General features: G+C 41.4%; 1 protein-coding gene across 1 annotated transcript in view; it reads left to right on the forward strand.

Moving 5' to 3' along the window:
* Positions 1-20069, forward strand: part of MGAM2 (maltase-glucoamylase 2 (putative)) — a 108639-nt gene that overhangs the window by 65225 nt on the left and 23345 nt on the right. The window contains exons 32-44 of the mRNA XM_055281470.1: positions 2394-2501; positions 4187-4249; positions 5104-5238; positions 6845-6929; positions 8453-8591; positions 15801-15934; positions 16216-16250; positions 16351-16467; positions 17051-17199; positions 17294-17378; positions 17789-17845; positions 18265-18389; positions 19530-19618. Of these exons, the coding sequence (XP_055137445.1) occupies positions 2394-2501; positions 4187-4249; positions 5104-5238; positions 6845-6929; positions 8453-8591; positions 15801-15934; positions 16216-16250; positions 16351-16467; positions 17051-17199; positions 17294-17378; positions 17789-17845; positions 18265-18389; positions 19530-19618 (1321 nt within the window). The remainder of the gene's footprint in view (positions 1-2393; positions 2502-4186; positions 4250-5103; positions 5239-6844; positions 6930-8452; positions 8592-15800; positions 15935-16215; positions 16251-16350; positions 16468-17050; positions 17200-17293; positions 17379-17788; positions 17846-18264; positions 18390-19529; positions 19619-20069) is intronic.

The following is a 20069-nucleotide window of genomic DNA, read 5'->3' on the forward strand; positions in this document are numbered from 1 at the left end:
CCAGAAGTTGAGTTTAGGAAGTTCAGTTTAGCCATTCAGTTAAAATGGCTGTGTTATCTTTCACCTCTTGGATCATTTTACTGGCTTCTTTGAATTGAGTTTCAATATTTTCCTGAATCTTGTTGAGTGTCCTTGTCATCCAGGTTTTGAATTCTGTATCTGTCATTTAGGCCAATTCAGTCTGGTTAGAAACCATTGCTGGGCAGCTAGTAAGATTGTTTGGTGGTCAGAAGATACTCTGACTTTTTGAATTGCTAGGGTTCTTGTGCTGATTCTTTCTTATCCGAGAGGGCAGATGTTCCTTTATCTTTTTGAAGTTGCTGTCTTTTGGATATGGCTTTTTGTTTTTATAGTCTTTATTTTCCTTGAGGGTTTGACTGTGGTGTATGTTGAGTATAGTTGATTGGCTTCATTTCTGGGTGCTTTCAGAGGCCCAAGGCTCTTTAAGAGATCTTTATCTGTGGCTGAATTCCTGCACTGGGTTTCACAGGCACCCTTTTTGTTTGGTGGTGTAATTTAGGCTGCGATACAGTAGATGGTGTTTAAGAGTAAGGGCCAGAAGATAGCCTCTTACTCAGCTGCAGGCCTCTTTCATATTTCAGCACATTTGCAGTAGTGCTATGGGGTGGGGGAGATGGGGGATCCAGAGATGGCCCCCTTGCCAAGTCCATTTTTGGTGCTTGAGGGAGCCTCCTCTAATCACTGATATCACGCCTGTGTTTCCTTAGCCCCAAGGGCGTCCCTGACAGGCTGTGCTCTTCCCTCTTAGGCACAGCCTGAGCCAAAGGTCAGGTCACCATGAGACCTGCAGCTCCCTGTTGGTCCTCTGTAATTGGCAGAGTCAGAGTGGGTTGTGGGGTATGTCTGGGGGGTGATCTGTTGACGCAGTGGGTCAAGGGCAGAAGATCCTCAGGCACTGCAGTGTTGCCGTAGGGGTGCAGCTGATATGGTGCCATGATCCAGTATTTTCTGCACAGCAGATGGCTTTGGGGACCTCTCAGCTTGCTCTCCCCCAACTGAGTCTCCTTCCAATGTCTGCTCCAGTAGCTGCCCTTACAAGCTAGTTTTGTCCCAAGCCTTTTGCACCCAGATTGTTGGTCTGTTAGATGTTCTGGGCTGTGGAGCTCCCTTGGGCAGAGGCTGTGGCTGGTAAACAGGCTACATCCTTCCCAGACCAGTCTTGCAGAGGGAGGCATGCCCAACTCCCACACCAGCACACAAGCCCATACCTCACTCTTCTCAGTGTTCTGAGAGTAGGGTTCCTCGCCTGCTCAAGCCTCAGCCACAGATCTCAGCTAGAGAATCCTGATTTGTGTGCTTAAACCTTGGTGGGTTGGGACCAGGCCTGCAGCTTTGTTTTCTGGCCTTAGGGTCCAGCACCGGCTCTGCTGGGGGTCAGAGTACTTCCAGGCCACCAGCAAAGCACTCAGGTGGGGCAGTGGAGGCTGTGCTGTGTGCGTTCTCTTTTGGGAGCAGCCAAGCAGTGACCTTGGAAGGGGCTGGCGGACGGGTGGCATCAGATCAGATGCACCCTGGTTCTGTAGGAAAGACAACGCTGCTGTCTCCCAGCTCAGCTGTCAGCAGGGGCTAGAGCCACTCAGAGCAAGATGGAGAGCCTTTTCAGGTGGGTCCTCATGGTCATGTTTTGCTGCAGATGCCCTGTATGCAGAGCCTTCTCGTCTCTGCACAGGCTTGAGCTCTGCCTCTGCCTACTCTCCACGCAGTTTCTCTTGCCAATTCAAATGTCTATGGTGTTTGCGGAGTCTGTTGTAGCTAGGATCCCGGATGTCTGCAGTGCGAGTTTCCCTTCACTGACCCCTTCCTTGGGACCTGTTCAGTGCCAGGAGCTGGTCCTGGCACTCAGCAACTCTATGTGGGATTTCCAGCTTTCTCCCTCTTACACCTCAGTGTTTGCATTGCCTCTTTATAGACTGGCAGTGTTTTCTCTCAAAAGGTCTGTTTGAAGTGTGATGGTTTACTCAATATTTTGGTTTTTCTCTGTGGGAGAGGTGCTTCCCAGCTGTATCTAGCTGGCCATATTGTCCCCTTTCCTCTCATTTTATTACTTATAGGTTTGGGTGGTAGCTTTTTGTAATATAGAAAGGCTCCTTCATTTGTTGGCACAGATTCTTATACCCTTTGAAAGAGATTACCCCTCATAAGGGTTTTATATCTTACTTTGAGTACTTATGGCACCATCCCTTTTCAATTGGCTATGGTAATATATGCAGTAAGACATAAGGCAAATTATCAATGATTTGTATTTTATTTCATTTGATTTTTGGTATTGAGATTCACCATTTCCTTCTGCACTATGAACTACTACATTTTTGGAGAGAAATTTTCTTAGAGATATTTTCCTCACATTTGCTGTTGAAATTCTTTTACTGCAGGACCCAGCCATTTCTGGCAATGAGACACAGTATCTCCCATTCATTAGAGGACAGGAAAGTAACGTATTCATCAAATGGCCTGACACCAGTGACATTGTCTGGGGAAAGGTAAGGCTTGGGGAAGATGCTTACAGTTAATTAACATCACAATGTCTTGAAATAAAATAGCTCTCAATACACATTGGAAAATATATTGGACAATCAATAAATTATGAATGAGTAGAAATCTGTCCGATGCTGATTAGCTCAATAAGCATTAATAAGACCAACGTTACAAATCTCATCCTCTATTATTATTGAGCACTGTCTATTGCCTGGAAATACTCTGATGTCCCCACTCTTTATTTATTCCACATGGTCATTTAACAAACATTAAGAATCCCTTTGAGAATGACACTGAAATCTGTGTCTCCCAGCCACCTACATGCAAAACATGCATTCACCTTTGACCTATCATGCTTAATCTGCCTTCATATCTAAATGAATCATTAAGTCCTATAGATTCTCCTCTTTCTCTTGTTTCCTTTAATTCATCTTTATGGCTTCAATCTTCATCTTCATATGTCTGATTTTTGGCAATAGCATTTTAGGTGGACTTCAGGTGATAACAGCTTTTAGCCTAGGTTCGAATTCTGTTCCTTAATTATACTATGCTACTTCCTACTGCTCTGGGTGTATTCCAGGTTCACTTTTTTTTTTTTTTTTGTGATGGAGTGTCACTCTGTTACCCAGGCTGGAGTGCAGTGGTATGATCTTGGCTCACTGCAACCTCCTTTTCCCAGGTTCAAGCGATTCTCCTGCCTCAGCCTCCTGAGTAGCTGGGATTACATGTGTGTGCCAACACTCCTGATCAATTTTTGTATTTTTAGTAGAGATGGAGTTTCACCATATTGGCCAGGCTGGTCTCTAACTCATGACTTCAGGTGATCCACCTGCCTCAGCCTCCCAAAGTGCCGGGATTACAGGCATAAGCCACTGCACCTGGCCCCATGCTCACTTTGAATATTACCTTCTCAACTTACCCAGATAATATCTTCACTTCAAGATCAACTCAAATCTTACCTTGTTTGAAGCAGTTAGTAACTATTTTAGTTTTTCCTATTTTCCCTTGTCTATAATATTGCCTTCAATATAGCATACAGTGTAGCATTTATGTACTATCTGTGAACTCTTAGGAAACAAGTACTATTTCTTACTTAAATCTCAGTAAATACAGATCCTGGAAGAGTGCTTGTCGTATAGGAAGTACTTAGTAAGTGTCTGTTGATTGAATCAATTAATCAGTGTATATATACTTAATGTCCTGGTAGTTACAGCTAAAATTGGTTGGTACTATGGGTTTTTTAATGCTACATATACTTGGAGTCCCCTATAAGTCATGATAGTGCTTAAAAGTATTGAGGTGAGGTGTATGGGTTATGAATGGAAATCAACCTTATTTCTTTAGAGTCACACTTCACACTTACTATGAATTTTGTTATAGGTCTGTGACAAGGAGATCAGAGACCTGAGAAATCACTCAAAAGTTGGTTGTTCAGAGGATATGTTTAAAAGAAATTCAGTTAATTATTAAGTTCAAAAATAGAATTTTAAAAACATATATAATGAATCAAGAGACCCAGCTTACTTTCTCCTAATGTAATTTTGTAGATTCAGCCTTTACAGTTTAATTTATGGCAAAGATTCACAAGCGTTTCATGGAGATGCATGTCATCAGAGTCTAACACATGAAATATCTCATAGCCTGTATGCAAGGATCTGTAAAGGTTTTAATTGCCCTTCTTTTTCTCTAGGTTTGGCCAGATCTGCCTAACGTAATTGTAGATGGATCCCTTGACCATGAAACTCAGGTTAAGGTACAGTTGTATATAGATTTTTGTCAACATTGCCCTAAACATCTGGATATTTACGTCTTTTATCCTGATGAATAAGTAGCTAACCCTTTAGTTAAGTAGCCCTAACTTGAGGCTGCTTATCCACTGTTAGTTTCTTGGCAGAAAGAGATCCTTGAGTGGAAAGCTCAACAAACAGCAAACACAGAAATGTGTAGAAGGAAATCATCAATGAAATCCTCTCATAAGCATGCTTTTAATGGGCTGTGATTTGTTTGAACTTTATGACACTTGAAAAATAATGAACCAAAGTCTAGCATTTTCTCACTAGAGGGGAATCCATTATGAACAGACTGGATTTTAATAAATTATCTGCAAACAAAAGAAAATACAAGTCAGTTGAATGAAGGAAAGTTGTTAATCTCAGCCTGGTCATCTAGCATCCCCTCTACTCTGGAGTTCACTTGCCCCTGGATGACAGTCCTCCTTCAACTCATTTGAGTAGTCTAGAAAAAGCTTTTGCTACTATCACACTGATTTTTAAGTAAAAAAAAAGAAAAAAAGAAAAAGTATTTGCATTTCTAAAGTTCAATTGTTCAGACACTGTTAATTTTCCAGTCTTGTGATTACATGTCCAGTTATAAAACAAATCCTGTATTTGAAAGGGATTTCAAAGCTATCTAACCTTCTTCTAAGAAAATAAAGAATGAAATCAGCCTTCCCCAATCTCTGCTTCTGTTGTAAACTCTGCAACAGCAGCAGATCTGAGATTAGAGCAGAGACTGATCTGGGCAGCCACAAATTCCTGTTTATCTCCCATTTGTGGTCCCCTGTATAGGCTGAGACCCCGACCATGAGAGTGTGTGTTATTCTTACAGCTTTACAGGGCCTACGTTGCCTTTCCTGACTTCTTTCGTAATAGCACAGCTGCGTGGTGGAAGAAAGAAATAGAAGAGCTCTATGCAAACCCTCGAGAGCCAGAGAAGAGCTTGAAGTTTGATGGATTGTGGATTGTAAGTGCACCCTTGGTTGTCTTTCTTTTTCTTTTTTTTTGGGAAATATTAGCGAGTCAAAACATGGGAAGGAGAGACTAGCAAAGCAGAGACGTAGGGCTGAAGAGATGAAAGGGAGAAATGCTGTTACAGAATCTAGGTGCTGGGACCAAGAGAAGCAGAGATCATTGCTGATCTGCCCAGGGACATATTGTCCGGTGGATGTTGGAGCTGACCGAGGAGATTGCTACTGCTGGAGATGCCAGAGCAAAAGAGAGAGGGAGAAATCACCTCCCATCTCCAATCTCTTGCCAATATCACCCACTGGCCAAATCTACCTGAAAGCTTATTGTAAGGGAGTCTTACAGGGCAGAGCTGGGAGTGGGTGAGGCATGGAGCTGAGAGCAAGTAGACATTTGCCCTAGTACTGGGGCAGACAACTCTGAGGGAATGGCTTAGAGGGCCTGCTCAGACGTTTGTTGTAAATGCCAGTTGGCCTTAAAAGCAGGACTTCCTGAGATGTCCCTGGGATATATGTCCAAGGGCAACTCTATCTGTGTTTTCCTCTGTCCTGATTTCCTTCCCCACTGTCCAGTGGCCTGAAATCTTAAGCAAGCTCTAGGCCAGCTCTGAAGAGCTATTCAGCTCTGGGTCAGACTGGAAGAAGTCTGTGATTCACCCCAGAGACAAAAGTCCACTGAAAACACTGGGGCCTCCCTGGCCACCTGCGCCTTCGAGATAGTTAGGCACAGAGTAGACATGTGAAAGGCACAAGTTAACTCAAACAGGCAAATCAGACAGTGAAGAGGTGTGGGCAGCTTTGAGAATAAGACATACTGATAGCTCTGGGGTAGTATTTTTTTTTCCAATGGAGGGAAAGCTGTAGCTGGGTAATTCAAAGTAATGAATAGTTCCTCAAGTATTTTCATTTGCCTTTAATATGTCCTATTTAAAATAGTCTGGCATTCAAAAATTTAACTTTTCCATTGTCGGAGTGCACAGTGAACATTCCTTAGGAGCCCCTACTCCTTGCATTTAAATAATAAATTCCCCAAAGTGTGTTTTTATTTCCAAACTTGTTTCTGAGTTACGTACAACTTTTTAGAAATATAATTATGGCAGAAAGTGAGATAACTCTCCTTGTGTTTGGCCTATGCCAATATCAGAATTAGTCCAAGCGACTGGACTAAGAAAAATTAGAGGAAGATAATAGTAACCTCTGGCCATAGATTAAAAAGTGAATAATCCATGCATAGTAAAACGAAGATGGGCTACCTCTGTTGGAGAATTGTATCAAGAGATTTCCTTACGTCCTTTGTCCAGCATTACCTCACTATTTTTACCACTGTAGAACAATCCTTGTAAGTTTTAAAATGCCAGGTAAGCAAGGAGTTTAGCACTCCACTTTGGCCAATACAAATTTTTAGAGTAGATTTGGGTCAATGCCAGGAATTAAACTACACATTTTTAGAGTCCATTTGGGTCAATGCCAGGGATTAAACACAGTGAACTAAACCACCAGCTGAGATGAGGGCTTCAAAAGTCATCTCCCTGAGGTAGTGTCCTTTATAGCCAAAGCCATCCTGCCCCTGACATGACGGGATCTTTTTTTGTTAACTCATTTCAGGATATGAATGAGCCATCAAATTTTGTGGATGGATCTGTCAGGGGCTGCAGCGATGAAATGCTAAATAACCCACCCTATATGCCATGTATGTAAAATAATTACTTCATCAACTTACTTTCCTACTCAAAGACTCCAAAAGTTTTCCTTTTACTGTCAAAGTGAAACCTAATGTTGAAGACAGAAACCTTTCTCCAACATGACATGAAATCCCAAGTAAGATAACCTTGAATAAGTGCAGCTAAACGAATTATTAATCAAGCAAGAAATAATGACATGATGTGGTGTGAAAGAAACCAAACAATGCGTGGTACATTTGATTCCATTGATAACTATGAACAGATTGCTAAAATTTTAAATAAACCCTTACACACACACACACACACACACACACACAAGTGGAGAGATGTTCTTTTGATTAGAGTATTAAAACCTAGATTCTGTAGTCTCTCTGCCCATGTAAACAGACATTTGATGAAGGATACTTTTTGGTCATTCTATGGTACAAACAAAAATAGAATATTGGGATCAAAAGGATCTCAGAAAGTTGAATCTTCTCATGTTGCAGAGAAACAAGGAAGGAAATGACTCACTTCTAAAAGTACTGTACCACGGCTGAGGTGGGAGGATTGTTTAAGACCAGGAGTTTGAGTCTTGAGACCAGCCTGGGCAACATAGTGAGACCCATACGGAAAAAAAAAAACACCAAAAAATAGAAAAACAACAACAACAAAAGGCACTATACCAGTAATCTATGGGACAGAATGTAGAATTCAAGTTTCGTGATGTCTACATCACTGTTATGCTGCCCATTTCTCACTCACTCACTCATTTATTCATTTTCTCCTTCGTTAATTTAATGCAGAGGGTGTTTGACTTGCAATGGTCTGACTTAACGATTTTCAACCTTACAATGGTGAGAAAGTGACACACATTCAGTAGAAACCGAACTTTGAGAACCCAAATAACCATTCTGGTTTTCACCTTCACTATAGTGTTCAATAAGTTACAAGGGATATTCAACACTATGTTTTAAAATAGGCTTTCTGTTAGATTATTTTTCCCAACTTAGGCTAATGTAAGTGTCTGAGCACATTTCAGGTAGGTTAGGTCCATTCAATGCATTTTCAAGTTACAATATTTTCAACTTGTCATGGGTTCATGGGGATGTAATCACATTGTAAGTCGAGGATCATCTGTATTTATGTATCAAGCAAATGCTGTCAAATCAGAAAGATTTAGAGACACAAATACAAAAATGAGTGAAGCAAGATTTATTCCCTGGAGAACGTTACCATCTAGTGGGAGAAACAGTCCTAACAATGAAGGAGTTTATTATGTTGGCAAAAGGGCTATGACAACACTATAAATTAAATCAGAGTTGGTGCAAAACAAAGGGGAGCTGATTTTCCCAGCTCCATATTTTATCCTTACCCTTCATTAGTTATAAAGACACAGAACATTGTTTTCTATAGACTAAAATCTCATAAAATTGGGCCTGTTACTGGTAACAAAGTTGTTGACTGAAGTAAAGAAATGCCAAAATGATGGGGATTTCTAGTGAATGTGCAAATCATGTTGTTTAGGAAATAACTCGACATTTCCCCTCAGATTTGGAATCTAGGGACAAGGGCCTGAGCAGCAAGACTCTGTGCATGGAGAGTCAGCAGATCCTGCCGGACAGCTCCTCCGTGCAGCACTACAATGTTCACAGCCTGTACGGGTGGTCCCAGACCAGACCCACATACGAGTGAGTGTCTTTTTGTCACAGCAGCAAAAATAATTTTCCACATCATTCCTTTTGCCATTTCATATTTGCATTGTGCATGTATCTACGTGATGCCAGTTAAATGGGTTAATGTCAAAATTTCAGGCGTGGTTGCCCAAGCAACCACCTCTGAGCGCATTTATCAAGTAAGTTACTAAATTCACCTATTTAAAGTGAGAAATTAGGTAGTGTTTAGTATATTCATAGAGTTGTGCAACTATCACAAAAATTAAATTTTAAACATTTTCAGAACTCAGAAAGGAAAACCTTTGCCCATTAGCAATCATTTCCACCTTGTTCCTACCTCCTGAGCCCTAGCCATTACTCATCTATTTTCTGTCTATGTAAATTGCCTATTCTGGACATTTCATAAAATGGAATCACACAATATGTGCTCTTTTGTATATGGCTACTTTCACTTGGCATAATGTTTTCAAGGATCATCTATGTTGTAGCATGTATCAGTACTTGATTTCTTTTGACTAATAATACTTCATTGTATCGATACACCATATTTTGCTTACCTATCTACCAGTGAGTGAACATCTAAGTTGTTTCCATTTTTTTGGCTATTATGAGTAGTGATTATGTGAATATTTATGTGCAAGATTTGGAGTAGACATATTTTCTTTGTTTTGAATATGTATCTAAGAATGGAACTTCTGTGTCATATAGGAACTGTATTTTTAATATTTTGAAGAAATATCAAGCTGTTTTCTAAAGACGTTGTACCATTTTACTTTTTTTTTTTTTTTTTTTTTTGAGACGGAGTCTCCCTCTGTCGCCCAGGCTGGAGTGCAGTGGTGCAATCTCAGTTCACTGCAACCTCCGCCTCCTGGGTTGAAGCAATTCTCCAGCCTCAGACTCCCAAGTAGCTGGGTTTTCAGGCATGCGCCACCATGCCTGGCTAATTTTTGTATTTTTTAGTAGAGACAGGGTTTTGCCATGTTGGCCAGGCTGGTCTCGAACTCCTGACCCCAGGGGATCCACCCACCTCAGCCTCACAAAGTGCTGGGATTACGGGCATGAGCCATCATGCCTAGCCTACCATTTTACATTCTTACCTGAATGTCTGATAAAATGTATAAGGTTGCAATTCCTCCATATCCTTGCCAACACTTGGTGGTATTCATCTTTTTAAATTACAGACATTGTAATGGGGGTAAAGTGATACCTAATCATTGTTTTTACTTTATTTCACTAGTACTAATATTATTGAGCATCTTTTTCATATGCTATTGGCCATTTGTATATATTCAAATATCTATTCAAATCCTTTGCTCATTTTTGATAGAATCATTTTATTATTATTATTATTATTGACTTGTGGCCAGGCATGGTGGCTCACACCTGTAATCTCAGTACTTTGGGAGGCCAAAGTGGGAGGATTGCTTGAGTCCTGGAGTTCAAGGCCAGCTTGGGCAACATAATGAGATCCTGTCTCTACAAAAAACAAACAAGCCAGGCAGAATGGTGCATGCCTGTAGTCCTAGCTACTCGAGAGGCTGAGGTAGGAGGATCTCTTCAGCCTAGGAGTTTGAGGCTGCAGTGAACTATGGTGACACTGCACTTCAGCCTGGGCAACAACGTAAGACTCTATCTCTACAGAAAAAAAAATATTATTGGATTATAAGAATTCTTTAAATATTCTAAATTCAAGCTTCTTATGAGATACATAGTTTGAGGATATTTTCTCTCATTCTGTAGACTTTTCACTTCTGTAACCATGCCTTTTGAAGCACATTTTTTAAAGTTTTTATGAACTCCTATTTATTCATTTACTTATTTATTCATTTGTCACTTGTGCTTTTGGTGTCATATTCAAGGAACTATTGCCTAACTCAAGGTCATGAAGATTTACTCCTATGTTTTCTTCTAAGAGCTTTATAGTTTTAGGTATTACATCAAGATCTGTCATCCTTTTTAAGTTTATTTTTGTGTATGGTGTGAGGTAGTGGTTCAGTTTTATTCTTTCCTTCATTTTATTGTCGTGGCACCTTGTCAAAAATCAATTGACAATAAATGAGAAGGTTTATTTCTGCATTCTCAATTCTGTTTCATTGATCTCTTTATATATCTGTCCTTATGCCAGTACCATACTGTCTTAATTGATGAAGTGTGACTCTTTCAATTTTGTTTTTTCAAGATTATTTTAGCTACTATGCGTCCCTTGCATTTGATATGAATTTTATAATCACTTTGTCAGTTTTGACAAAATAGCAACAGGGATTTTGATAGGTTTTACATCGAGTCTATAGATCAGTTTGGGGAGTATTACCATCTTAACAATATTAAGTCTCTCGATTCATTAGCATGAGATGTCTTTCCACTTATTTAGGTCTTTAATTTTTTTCAACAATTATTTTTAGTTTTCAATGTATATGTTTTTGGCTACGATTTCTATAAATATTTATCTGTCTCTTTGTCTTTTCTTTTATCCTTCTGAGATTTTGCCATTTTCCAATGTCATTGGGAAATTTCAGACTTGTTCTTTAGTTCTTCCCAGGACAGAGTGTGATCTTTTCTGTTCAACTGCCCATTTCTGCTCAAGTATCTAAGCTCTCTGCCTTCTGTCCCCAGATCTTACAAGAACCTCACACTATTTGATTTTGGGCTATCAACAGGTGATATAGATCATGTTGCCCCTGGTGTTCAACACTCAGGGGCAACATGGTCTTCCAAACAGAAATTTTTCTTCTCTTTCCCACTTTACATCTTCGTCTTTCAGTTGCTCTTTCATACCTAGCTTGAGGCTTTTCCAACTAAGGAAAAACTAGTTCTTCAGGAAAACATCCATGTCTATATATGAAATACAAACAAAACAAATAGATGTTTTGCACCCTCAGAGATAACCTTACCTCAGAAGAGTACAAGGATGAATAAGTCACAGTCCCTGCTTTCAAGGACCTCATTGTCTGATTATAGGAGTCAAACATGAGAGGGAAAATCAATAAACTCTACTGGGATAATCCAGAAAGTCTTCATAGAAGAAGTGACGTTTGAGTGTTGGTTAAAGGAAGAGTAGAAATTTTCTTTTGGCAAAGAAGGGGCTTTCAGGGCAAAGAAAGCAGCAATAAGAAGATGTGAAAACTTGATGGAGTTTCTACCAAAACTCATCTTTCCCATGCACCATCCCCTCCTCTCTCTTCAGAGAAATTCGCTTTTCACACATCCGCATCCCATCGCCATCTTTCTCTTCAGAGAAGCTTGCTCCACAATTGATACTTTTCCATAGGTGCTCGTTTCTTCATGAATTATTTTTATCTTCTTCCTCACTGCTGGTATATTGCTTTAGGATTTAGGCTGTGAAATCTTCTAACTAAACTTTCTCATATTTCAAATTGGAAAAATCATAGCATCCATTGTTATTATAAAAATTAAATGATATAATGAATCCATAAGTACTTGGCATATTGTAAGCACTCAATAAACATTAGCAATATTTTTTAATTCCTTTTCATCAACTTTTGAAAATGTTCCAGTCGTTCTGGCTTTTGCCTATATCCTTCTCCAACCATCATCTAATCTCTCAACTCCCTCTCATATTCAAGCTGTTTGAAGGAACTCTTTCTGTACATGATATATATAGATAGATAGATAGATATAGATATATAGATATAGATATAGATATAGATATAGATATATAGATATTTCTTTATTTATTTTAAATTCCCATACACCTCAATGTTTCTCCCTTTACCAATCACACATGCTGGTCATTCTGACCTTGATCAGGCTAATCCCTTAGCACATACAATCTAAAGACCAACTTACATCTATTTCCTTCATGAAACTGAGAGGTGACAGCGTGCTGGCAGTCCTCACAGCCCTCGCTCCCTCTTGGCGCCTCCTCTGCCTGGGCTCCCACTTTGGCTGCACTTGAGGAGCCCTGCAGCCCACCGTTGCACTGTGGGAGCCCCTTTCTGGGCTGGCCAAGGCAGGAGCCGGCTCCCTCAGCTTGCAGGGAGGTGTGGAGGGAGAGGCGCGAGCGGGAACCGGGGCTGCATGCGGTGCTTGCGGGCCAGCTGGAGTTCCGGGTGGGCGTGGGCTTGCCGGGCCCTGCACTCGGAGCAGCCGGCTGGCCCTGCCGGCCCTGGGCAATGAGGGGCTTAGCACCTGGGCCAGCACCTGCCGAGGGTGTACTGGGTCCCCCAGCAGTGCCGGCCCACCAGCGCTGTGCTCCATTTCTCGCCGGGCCTTGGCTGCCTCCCCGCGAGGCAGGCCTGGGAACCTGCAGCCTACCATGCCTGAGCCTCCCCACCTCCGTGGGCTCCTGTGCGGCCCTAGCCTCCCTGACGAGCGCCGCCCCTGCTCCATGGCGCCCAGTCCCATTGACCACCTAAGGGCTGAGGAGCACGGGCCCACGGCACGGGACTGGCAGGCAGCTCCACCTGCAGCCCTGGTGCGGGATCCACTGGGTGAAGCCAGCTGGGCTCCTGAGTCTGGTGGGGACGTGGAGAACCTTTATGTCTAGCTCAGGGATTGTAAATACACCAATCGGCACTCTGTATCTAGCTACTCTGGTGGGGACTCGGAGAACCTTTGTGTCTAGCTCAGGGATTGTAAACACACCAATCAGAGCCCTGTCAAAACAGACCGCTCGGCTCTACCAATCAGCAGGATGTGGGTGGGGCCAGATAAGAGAATAAAAGCAGGCTGCCCTAGCCAGCGGTGGCAACCCGGTGAGATCCCCTTCCACGCTGTGGAAGCTTTGTTCTTTCGCTCTTTGTAATAAATCCTGCTGCTGCTCACTCTTCGGGTCCACACTGCCTTTATGAGCTGTAACACCACGAAGGTCTGCAACTTCACTCCTGAAGCCAGCGAGACCATGAACCCACCGGGAGGAAGGAACAACTCCAGACACGCCACCTAAGAGCTATAACATTCACTGCAAAGGTCTGCAGCTTCTCTCCTGAGCCAGCGAGACCAGGAACCCTCCAGAAGGAAGAAACTCCGAACACACCCGAACATCAGAAGGAACAAACTCCAGACGCGCCACCTTAAGAGCTGTAACACTCACCGCGGGGGTCCGCGGCTTCATTCTTGAAGTCAGTGAGACCAAGAACCCACCAATTCCGGACGCAAAACCTGCTCAGATTACTCCATCCCTTCTAATTCCCTCCTTCTCTTAACTACTAATATGACAGTATGTCCTACGTTTTAAGTTATTTCCTCTACACACTTGGGGAGAAGACCATGTCTTCTTTGCTCTTTTCTGTCCAAGCACTGAACCATTTTTATTTCTTTTTATGAAAATGCCTTTCTTTGTCAGCCCTGAGTGCCCACATTGATGGGAGAGCTCAGCGTGTGTGGCATCAGTGGTCTGATGTGTATGGTTAAATCTATACCTTTTGCCGGGCGCAGTGGCTCACGCTTGTAATCCCAGCATTTTGGGAGGCCGAGGCGGGCGGATCACGGGGTCAGGAGATCGAGACCACGGTGAAACCCCGTCTCTACTAAAAGATACAAAAAAAAAATTAGCCGGGCGTGGTGGCGGGCACCTGTAGTCCCAGCTACTCGGAGAGGCTGAGGCAGGAGAATGGCGTGAACCCGGGAGGCGGAGCTTGCAGTGAGCCGAGATTGCGCCACTGCACTCCAGCCTGGGCGACAGAGTGAGACTCCATCTCAAAAAAAAAAAAAAAAAAAATCTATACCTTTTACTTCATTATGTTTTGTCCATTGTTTTTGTTTGAAATTCTTTTCTCTTGTAGAAATCAGGTGGTTTATATCTTCTTTCAGTTTTAATAGAACGTGTGTGTGTGTGTGTGTGTGTATTTCCATTCATTTTTGGATTTGTTTTGGTGTGAAAAATTGGAAGTGACCCAAATGGATTAGTTTACACAACAGTAGTCAGCTCCTTTTCCTGACATCATTTATTGACAAATTCATCTGTGTCTATTGATCTGTGATGCTTTTTTAAGCAAATACTTGGATTGTATACATACTAGGATCTGTTAATAGACTTTCTCTTTTGTTCAGTTGATTTTTCCCTCACACAGTTGTTGTTATTTTCTAAGGGTGCGTGCAGATGATCCATCTTCCACTGAAAGATAAACATCTTTTATGTATATTTGCCTCTGTGTGCAAAACATGTCTTGTTTTTTGAGGTATAGAAAAGCAGAGTGAATATTTCCAAAATGCTGTAGCTTTTATTTGGATCCCAGATCTGCCTCCTTATTCTCTTCTTCCCTCTTCCCCTGCTTGCCGTATGACTACAGACACACGTGCGCCACCCTGCCCAGCTAATTTTATTTTTTTGTAGAGACAGGTTCTCAATGTGTTGCCTAGGCTGGTTGTGAACTTCTGGCATCAAGCTGTCCTTCTGCCTTGGCCTCCCAAGGTGCTGGGATTACATGTGTGAGTTACTGTGCCTGGCCTCCTCTTTACTCTTTTTTTTTTTTTTTTTTTTTGAGACAGAGTCTTGCTCTGTCACCTAGGCTGCAGGGCAGTGGCACAATCTTGGCTCACTGCAACCTCCACCTCCCCAGGTTCAAGTGATTCTCCTACCTCAGCCTCCTGGGTAGCTGGGATTACAGGTGTGCACACCACACCCGGCTAATTTTTTTTTCTTTTTTTTTTTTTAGTAGAGATGGGGTTTCACCATGTTGGCCAGGCTGGTCTTGAACTCCTGACCTCAAGTGATCTGCCCACCTCGACCTCCTAAAATGCTGGGATTACAGGTGTGAGCCACCACACCCGGCCCTCTTTACTCTTTAAATGACCTTTGATAAGCATTTTAAAGATCATCTTATTTTGTCCAGCTCACTATTTTCAGGCAAATGCCTTTCTAACTTCTCTGAACCTTAGCTTCCTAACAGCAAAAGGAGTGCAAGGAAACCTTTTCATGATGTTATCAGACACCACATAGGAAAGTGACCAGTGTAATACTGGAATAGAGGAATTGTTCCATAAATAGCTATATTACCCCTCACTCCCACCCCTTTCTCTTACTCCAGGGAGATAATCAGATTTTTCAAAAATGAAACCCACATTCTAGGTGCAGATATACCTCTAGTCTTGCTGTGAAGTTTGTTGGGATCTTTAGCATGGCTTTGAGACAGCAGATTCTTTCTGGGAAGAAGTTATCTGACTTGGACCGAAGTACCCTCACCCCCTCATGCTCCAAGCTGCAGTTACTCTCTGTAAAGGAGTTCGTTTCTTCAACTCACCTCCTTGTTCCCCTCCCACCAGAGCTGTGCAGGAGGTGACAGGACAGCGAGGGGTCGTCATCACCCGCTCCACATTTCCCTCTTCTGGACGCTGGGGAGGACACTGGCTGGGAGACAACACAGCTGCGTGGGACCAGCTGGGGAAATCTATCATTGGTGTGTGGGCTCATTCCCAGGGGCCTGTGCTGTCAGGGAGGGCACTGGAGTTTGTGCTGTTCAGCAGCACTGGTTATGTCTCTATCATCATCTAGGTGGGTGGTAAAATTAACAAGAACTGAGTTCTCTCTGGGCATGGATTTTAATTTACACCCATCTTTTAATATTTTCATCATGAATGGTCCAGGGCATTCTAATGGGGTAAGGAAAAATCAGGCCAAGCCTTCGCTCTCCTCCCAAAGTGCTCCTTCATCCGACACAGCTGTGTCTTCTCCTTGCAGGCATGATGGAGTTCAGTCTGTTTGGAATACCTTATGTAAGTCACATTCAGTCCATTTCTAATTGCCCAGTCAGATTTTAGTGAGTCAGCGCCTCATGAAATTCCCACCTCATGCTCTCATTGTGCATCTTCTCAGACAGGAGCAGATATCTGTGGGTTCTTTGGAGATGCTGAATATGAGATGTGTGTTCGCTGGATGCAACTGGGGGCATTTTATCCATTTTCCAGAAACCACAACAACATCGGGACAAGGGTGAGGCAGCAGTTTGTGCTCCAGGTGTTGTGTACCCTCAAATCATAACTTCTTTTTAACCCCAAGGAGTATTACACTCATTTCCTGAGAAAAATCAGAAAACATCACCAGAATCTTAATTTCTTGGAAAATCGACAGAGTTCAGAATGCTGGAATTATCAGTAATTTTTAGAAATATATCCTTTCTCGTCTCCTGGAGAATTAGTACCCATGAGGAAAAGTTTTTATAGATCCCCATGGGGCTAAAATTAAAGAAGCTCCCTTTGCTTTTAAGAATATTGGATTTGTATTTTACTCAAATTCATACAAGATACGTTGGTGCTGCACAGAAACCTCTCTCTCTACACATGTAGAGGGCCAGAGCTGGACCTATTCCAGGGACTTAGGAATCAGTGATATAGAGGAGAAAGCAAGAAATTCTAATTTTGTAGGGTGGCAGAGATGGGGGAAAGGGTAGGCTGGGAATGAAGGGATAAGTGGCTTGTAACCTACATATTGAATAAATGCCCATTGATTCTTTTCTGATGCCACTGGGATGGAATGAAGAAGAGGTGATCCATTATATGCTCCTTTATCCCTACAGAGACAAGATCCTGTGGCCTGGAATTCAACCTTTGAGATGTTGTCCAGAAAAGTCCTAGAGACCAGATACACCCTGCTTCCTTATCTCTATACTCTGATGCATAAAGCTCACGTTGAGGGCAGCACCGTTGTCCGGCCCCTTCTCCATGAGTGAGTACAGCCTCTTTCCCCAAGCATGTCTTGCAAATAATCCTCTGTAGCAATCGTAAGAGGATAGGTGAATTTTTCCCATTTATTTTTTAAGGTTTACGGATGACAGGACAACATGGGACATAGACCATCAGTTCATGTTGGGCCCTGCTATCTTAATCAGCCCTGTGTTGGAAACTGTGAGTTCTTCATTGTAGATCAGAAACCCTTCAATCACATGATCTAAAATCATGGGAAAAGCATTTTAAAGATCATCTTGTTTTGTGCAGCTCACTATTTTCAGGTGAATGCCTTTCTAGAACATCTGCAGGAGATCTTTTTCTTTTTTTTAAAGATCTCTCTGTTAATGAAAGCTTTACTACACTGACTGATTTCTCATTTTAAAATTTTGTCATTTGCTTTTTAAAAATACGTTTTTTCTGTAGTTCTGAGGAATACTTTTTCAGGATTTTTCTTAATAAAATCCCTCACATTATTGCAATCACTAAGAAAATTTTCATTTTTTATCTTAATTCTACAGTGTTTTGAAAATGAAAATGAAAAATATTTTTTGAAATATTCATAATGACATGTCAATTTTATGTTTCAGAGCACATTTGAGATCTCTGCTTATTTTCCGAGAGCCCGTTGGTATGACTATAGCACGGTAAGAACTAATATATTTGTGAAGAATCAGTTTGGTCTATGCAGGGTGGAGAGGTGGATAGAGCCTTCTATTTCCAAGCACATATTTTCTAAGGCAATAATTTTGACCTTTTTAGCCTTGGCAAGGCTTGTTTAAATGAAAGCATGTATACGAGCATAGACGAAATCTAAGCACCTACATCTCATTGAAGCTCCCCCCTCACCCTTGCCCTTGCCTCTCAACTTTTCTGGAGAAACAAAGACAAGTCTAGATTTTCAGCCTTAAGCAAAAATGAAAGATCAGAGATTTTCTCTTTAGGTTTGCAGTCTTTTGCTGACTTTCTAACATGCTTCCCAGGAAAGGAAGGACTTGTAATTAAAACATGCTCTCATTTAATATATTTATCTCTCATCATTTTTTGCCTGTATTCTCCTTTCTAGGAAATTAGCAGTAACTCAACAGGTCAGAGGAAAACCCTGAAGGCTCCCCTTGACCACATCAATCTTCATGTCAGAGGAGGCTACATCCTGCCCTGGCAGGAGCCTGCAATGAACACTCACTCCAGGTGAGGAGAAGAGGCGATGTCTAACAGCCTCTTGCTGTACCGTAATGAGGAAGCCTTACAGGAGGCTGTCCCACCTTCGCCAGGGATATGTGGATTTTAAACTAAATTGCCAAACAGCTTTACTGGTCAGATCCTGTGAGTGCTTTCTGAGTGGGACCTGGAGGAAGATGAGTTCATAAAGCTAGTCTTAGGGATACATATACACACATATATTTTTGTCTGTAGTGCTGTATCAAAGGCAAAAATTTTCCTGAAGACAGAAAAATGTTTCTCTTTCCACACTGTTAAAAAGGAATAGGGAATGTTAATGAGCTCTTTGACTTGTGATCGAACAAGGACTAGGTAGGACCGAGTCCTTGTCCTATCCAAGAACTTAGTGTTCATTCCTAGGTCTACTTTGGTCAATCAAGGAAAGATATGCTTGTGTTGTGTGTGTGTGTACATACACATATATAAATTACACATATAATATGTAAAAATTTATAAAATCATTGATTAAACAGAACACATCACATCAAGAAAGGCACATAATAACAAGTCAAAAGGAGAGAAGTTAACTTTCAGCCTTGTGGTGTAACACATGATTTATATGAAAGAGGGCTTTGAGCTGGATCTTTTAGATTTGAATGTACAAAGGGAAAGAGAGATCCTGGTCGATTAAAGAACTGAAGGTGAAAAATGGGTTGGGTTTGGGAACAGTAAACCATCCAGTTTAACTGGAGCACAGATAAAGGAAGAGATAAAATAAGTAAAACTCCAGCAGGTTAGGATCAGATCCTGCGGGGTGGGGAATGCCAACCCAATACTTTGGATTTTATTCTGTGGCAACCTGGAAGCTACTGAGGATTCCCTTTTGAGGGATTTTCTTCCTATGAAATTAATATTTCATTATATTACTTGTATGTATATTTGATTTTTGGAAATTGAAGCTAAACCAAATGTTTTATTAATTTTAAATGTTTTCCATTAACTTTTAAGTGTCTTATATTTTATCTATTTTACCTATTTTTAGAACTTTATATGCATATTTAATACATTTCTTTTATTTCTGGAGAAGTAATGTTTTTAACATAGTCTGTTCTTTATTCTTACAACCTACAATCTAGAGAAAAATAACTCATTTTTTTTTTTTTTTGGTAGTCGACAAAATTTTATGGGATTGATTGTTGCTTTGGATGACAATGGGAAAGCTGAAGGCCAGGTGTTCTGGGATGATGGACAAAGCATTGGTGAGTATAAACTTTCCAGGGTCCCTGTACATCATTGAGAAAAATCATACTATAGAGGCTCGGCATATAATAAGCATGAACTGAAAACCTCTCTCTGTCTATTGTCAATAAGGCAATAACATTTGGAGAATTTTTCCAACTTTTGCCTGCTCATTTATATTATACTATAGTTAGTATAGACTGGGTACAGTCCCCAGCTTTGTAGGTTCAGGAACTGCTGTTATGCATTCAGCCAGGGATGATCTATCTCTATATAACTGTCTCACTCTTGATTTAAAAAGAAGTGTGGATGCAAATATCAGGCTGATGGTTAATTCATTCTCAATGGGACAGAAACATGACTCTATCATCTGGATCAGCCATATATACCAGGCACCCTGTTCCTCACAAATAGGGCTGCTCAAGAGGCAATTTAGAGGTTAGAAAATTTCTTGGTGACTCGTAAATTGGG

The sequence above is a fragment of the Symphalangus syndactylus genome, chromosome 6 (assembly GCF_028878055.3).
Source record: "Symphalangus syndactylus isolate Jambi chromosome 6, NHGRI_mSymSyn1-v2.1_pri, whole genome shotgun sequence".
Lineage (NCBI taxonomy): Eukaryota > Metazoa > Chordata > Mammalia > Primates > Hylobatidae > Symphalangus > Symphalangus syndactylus.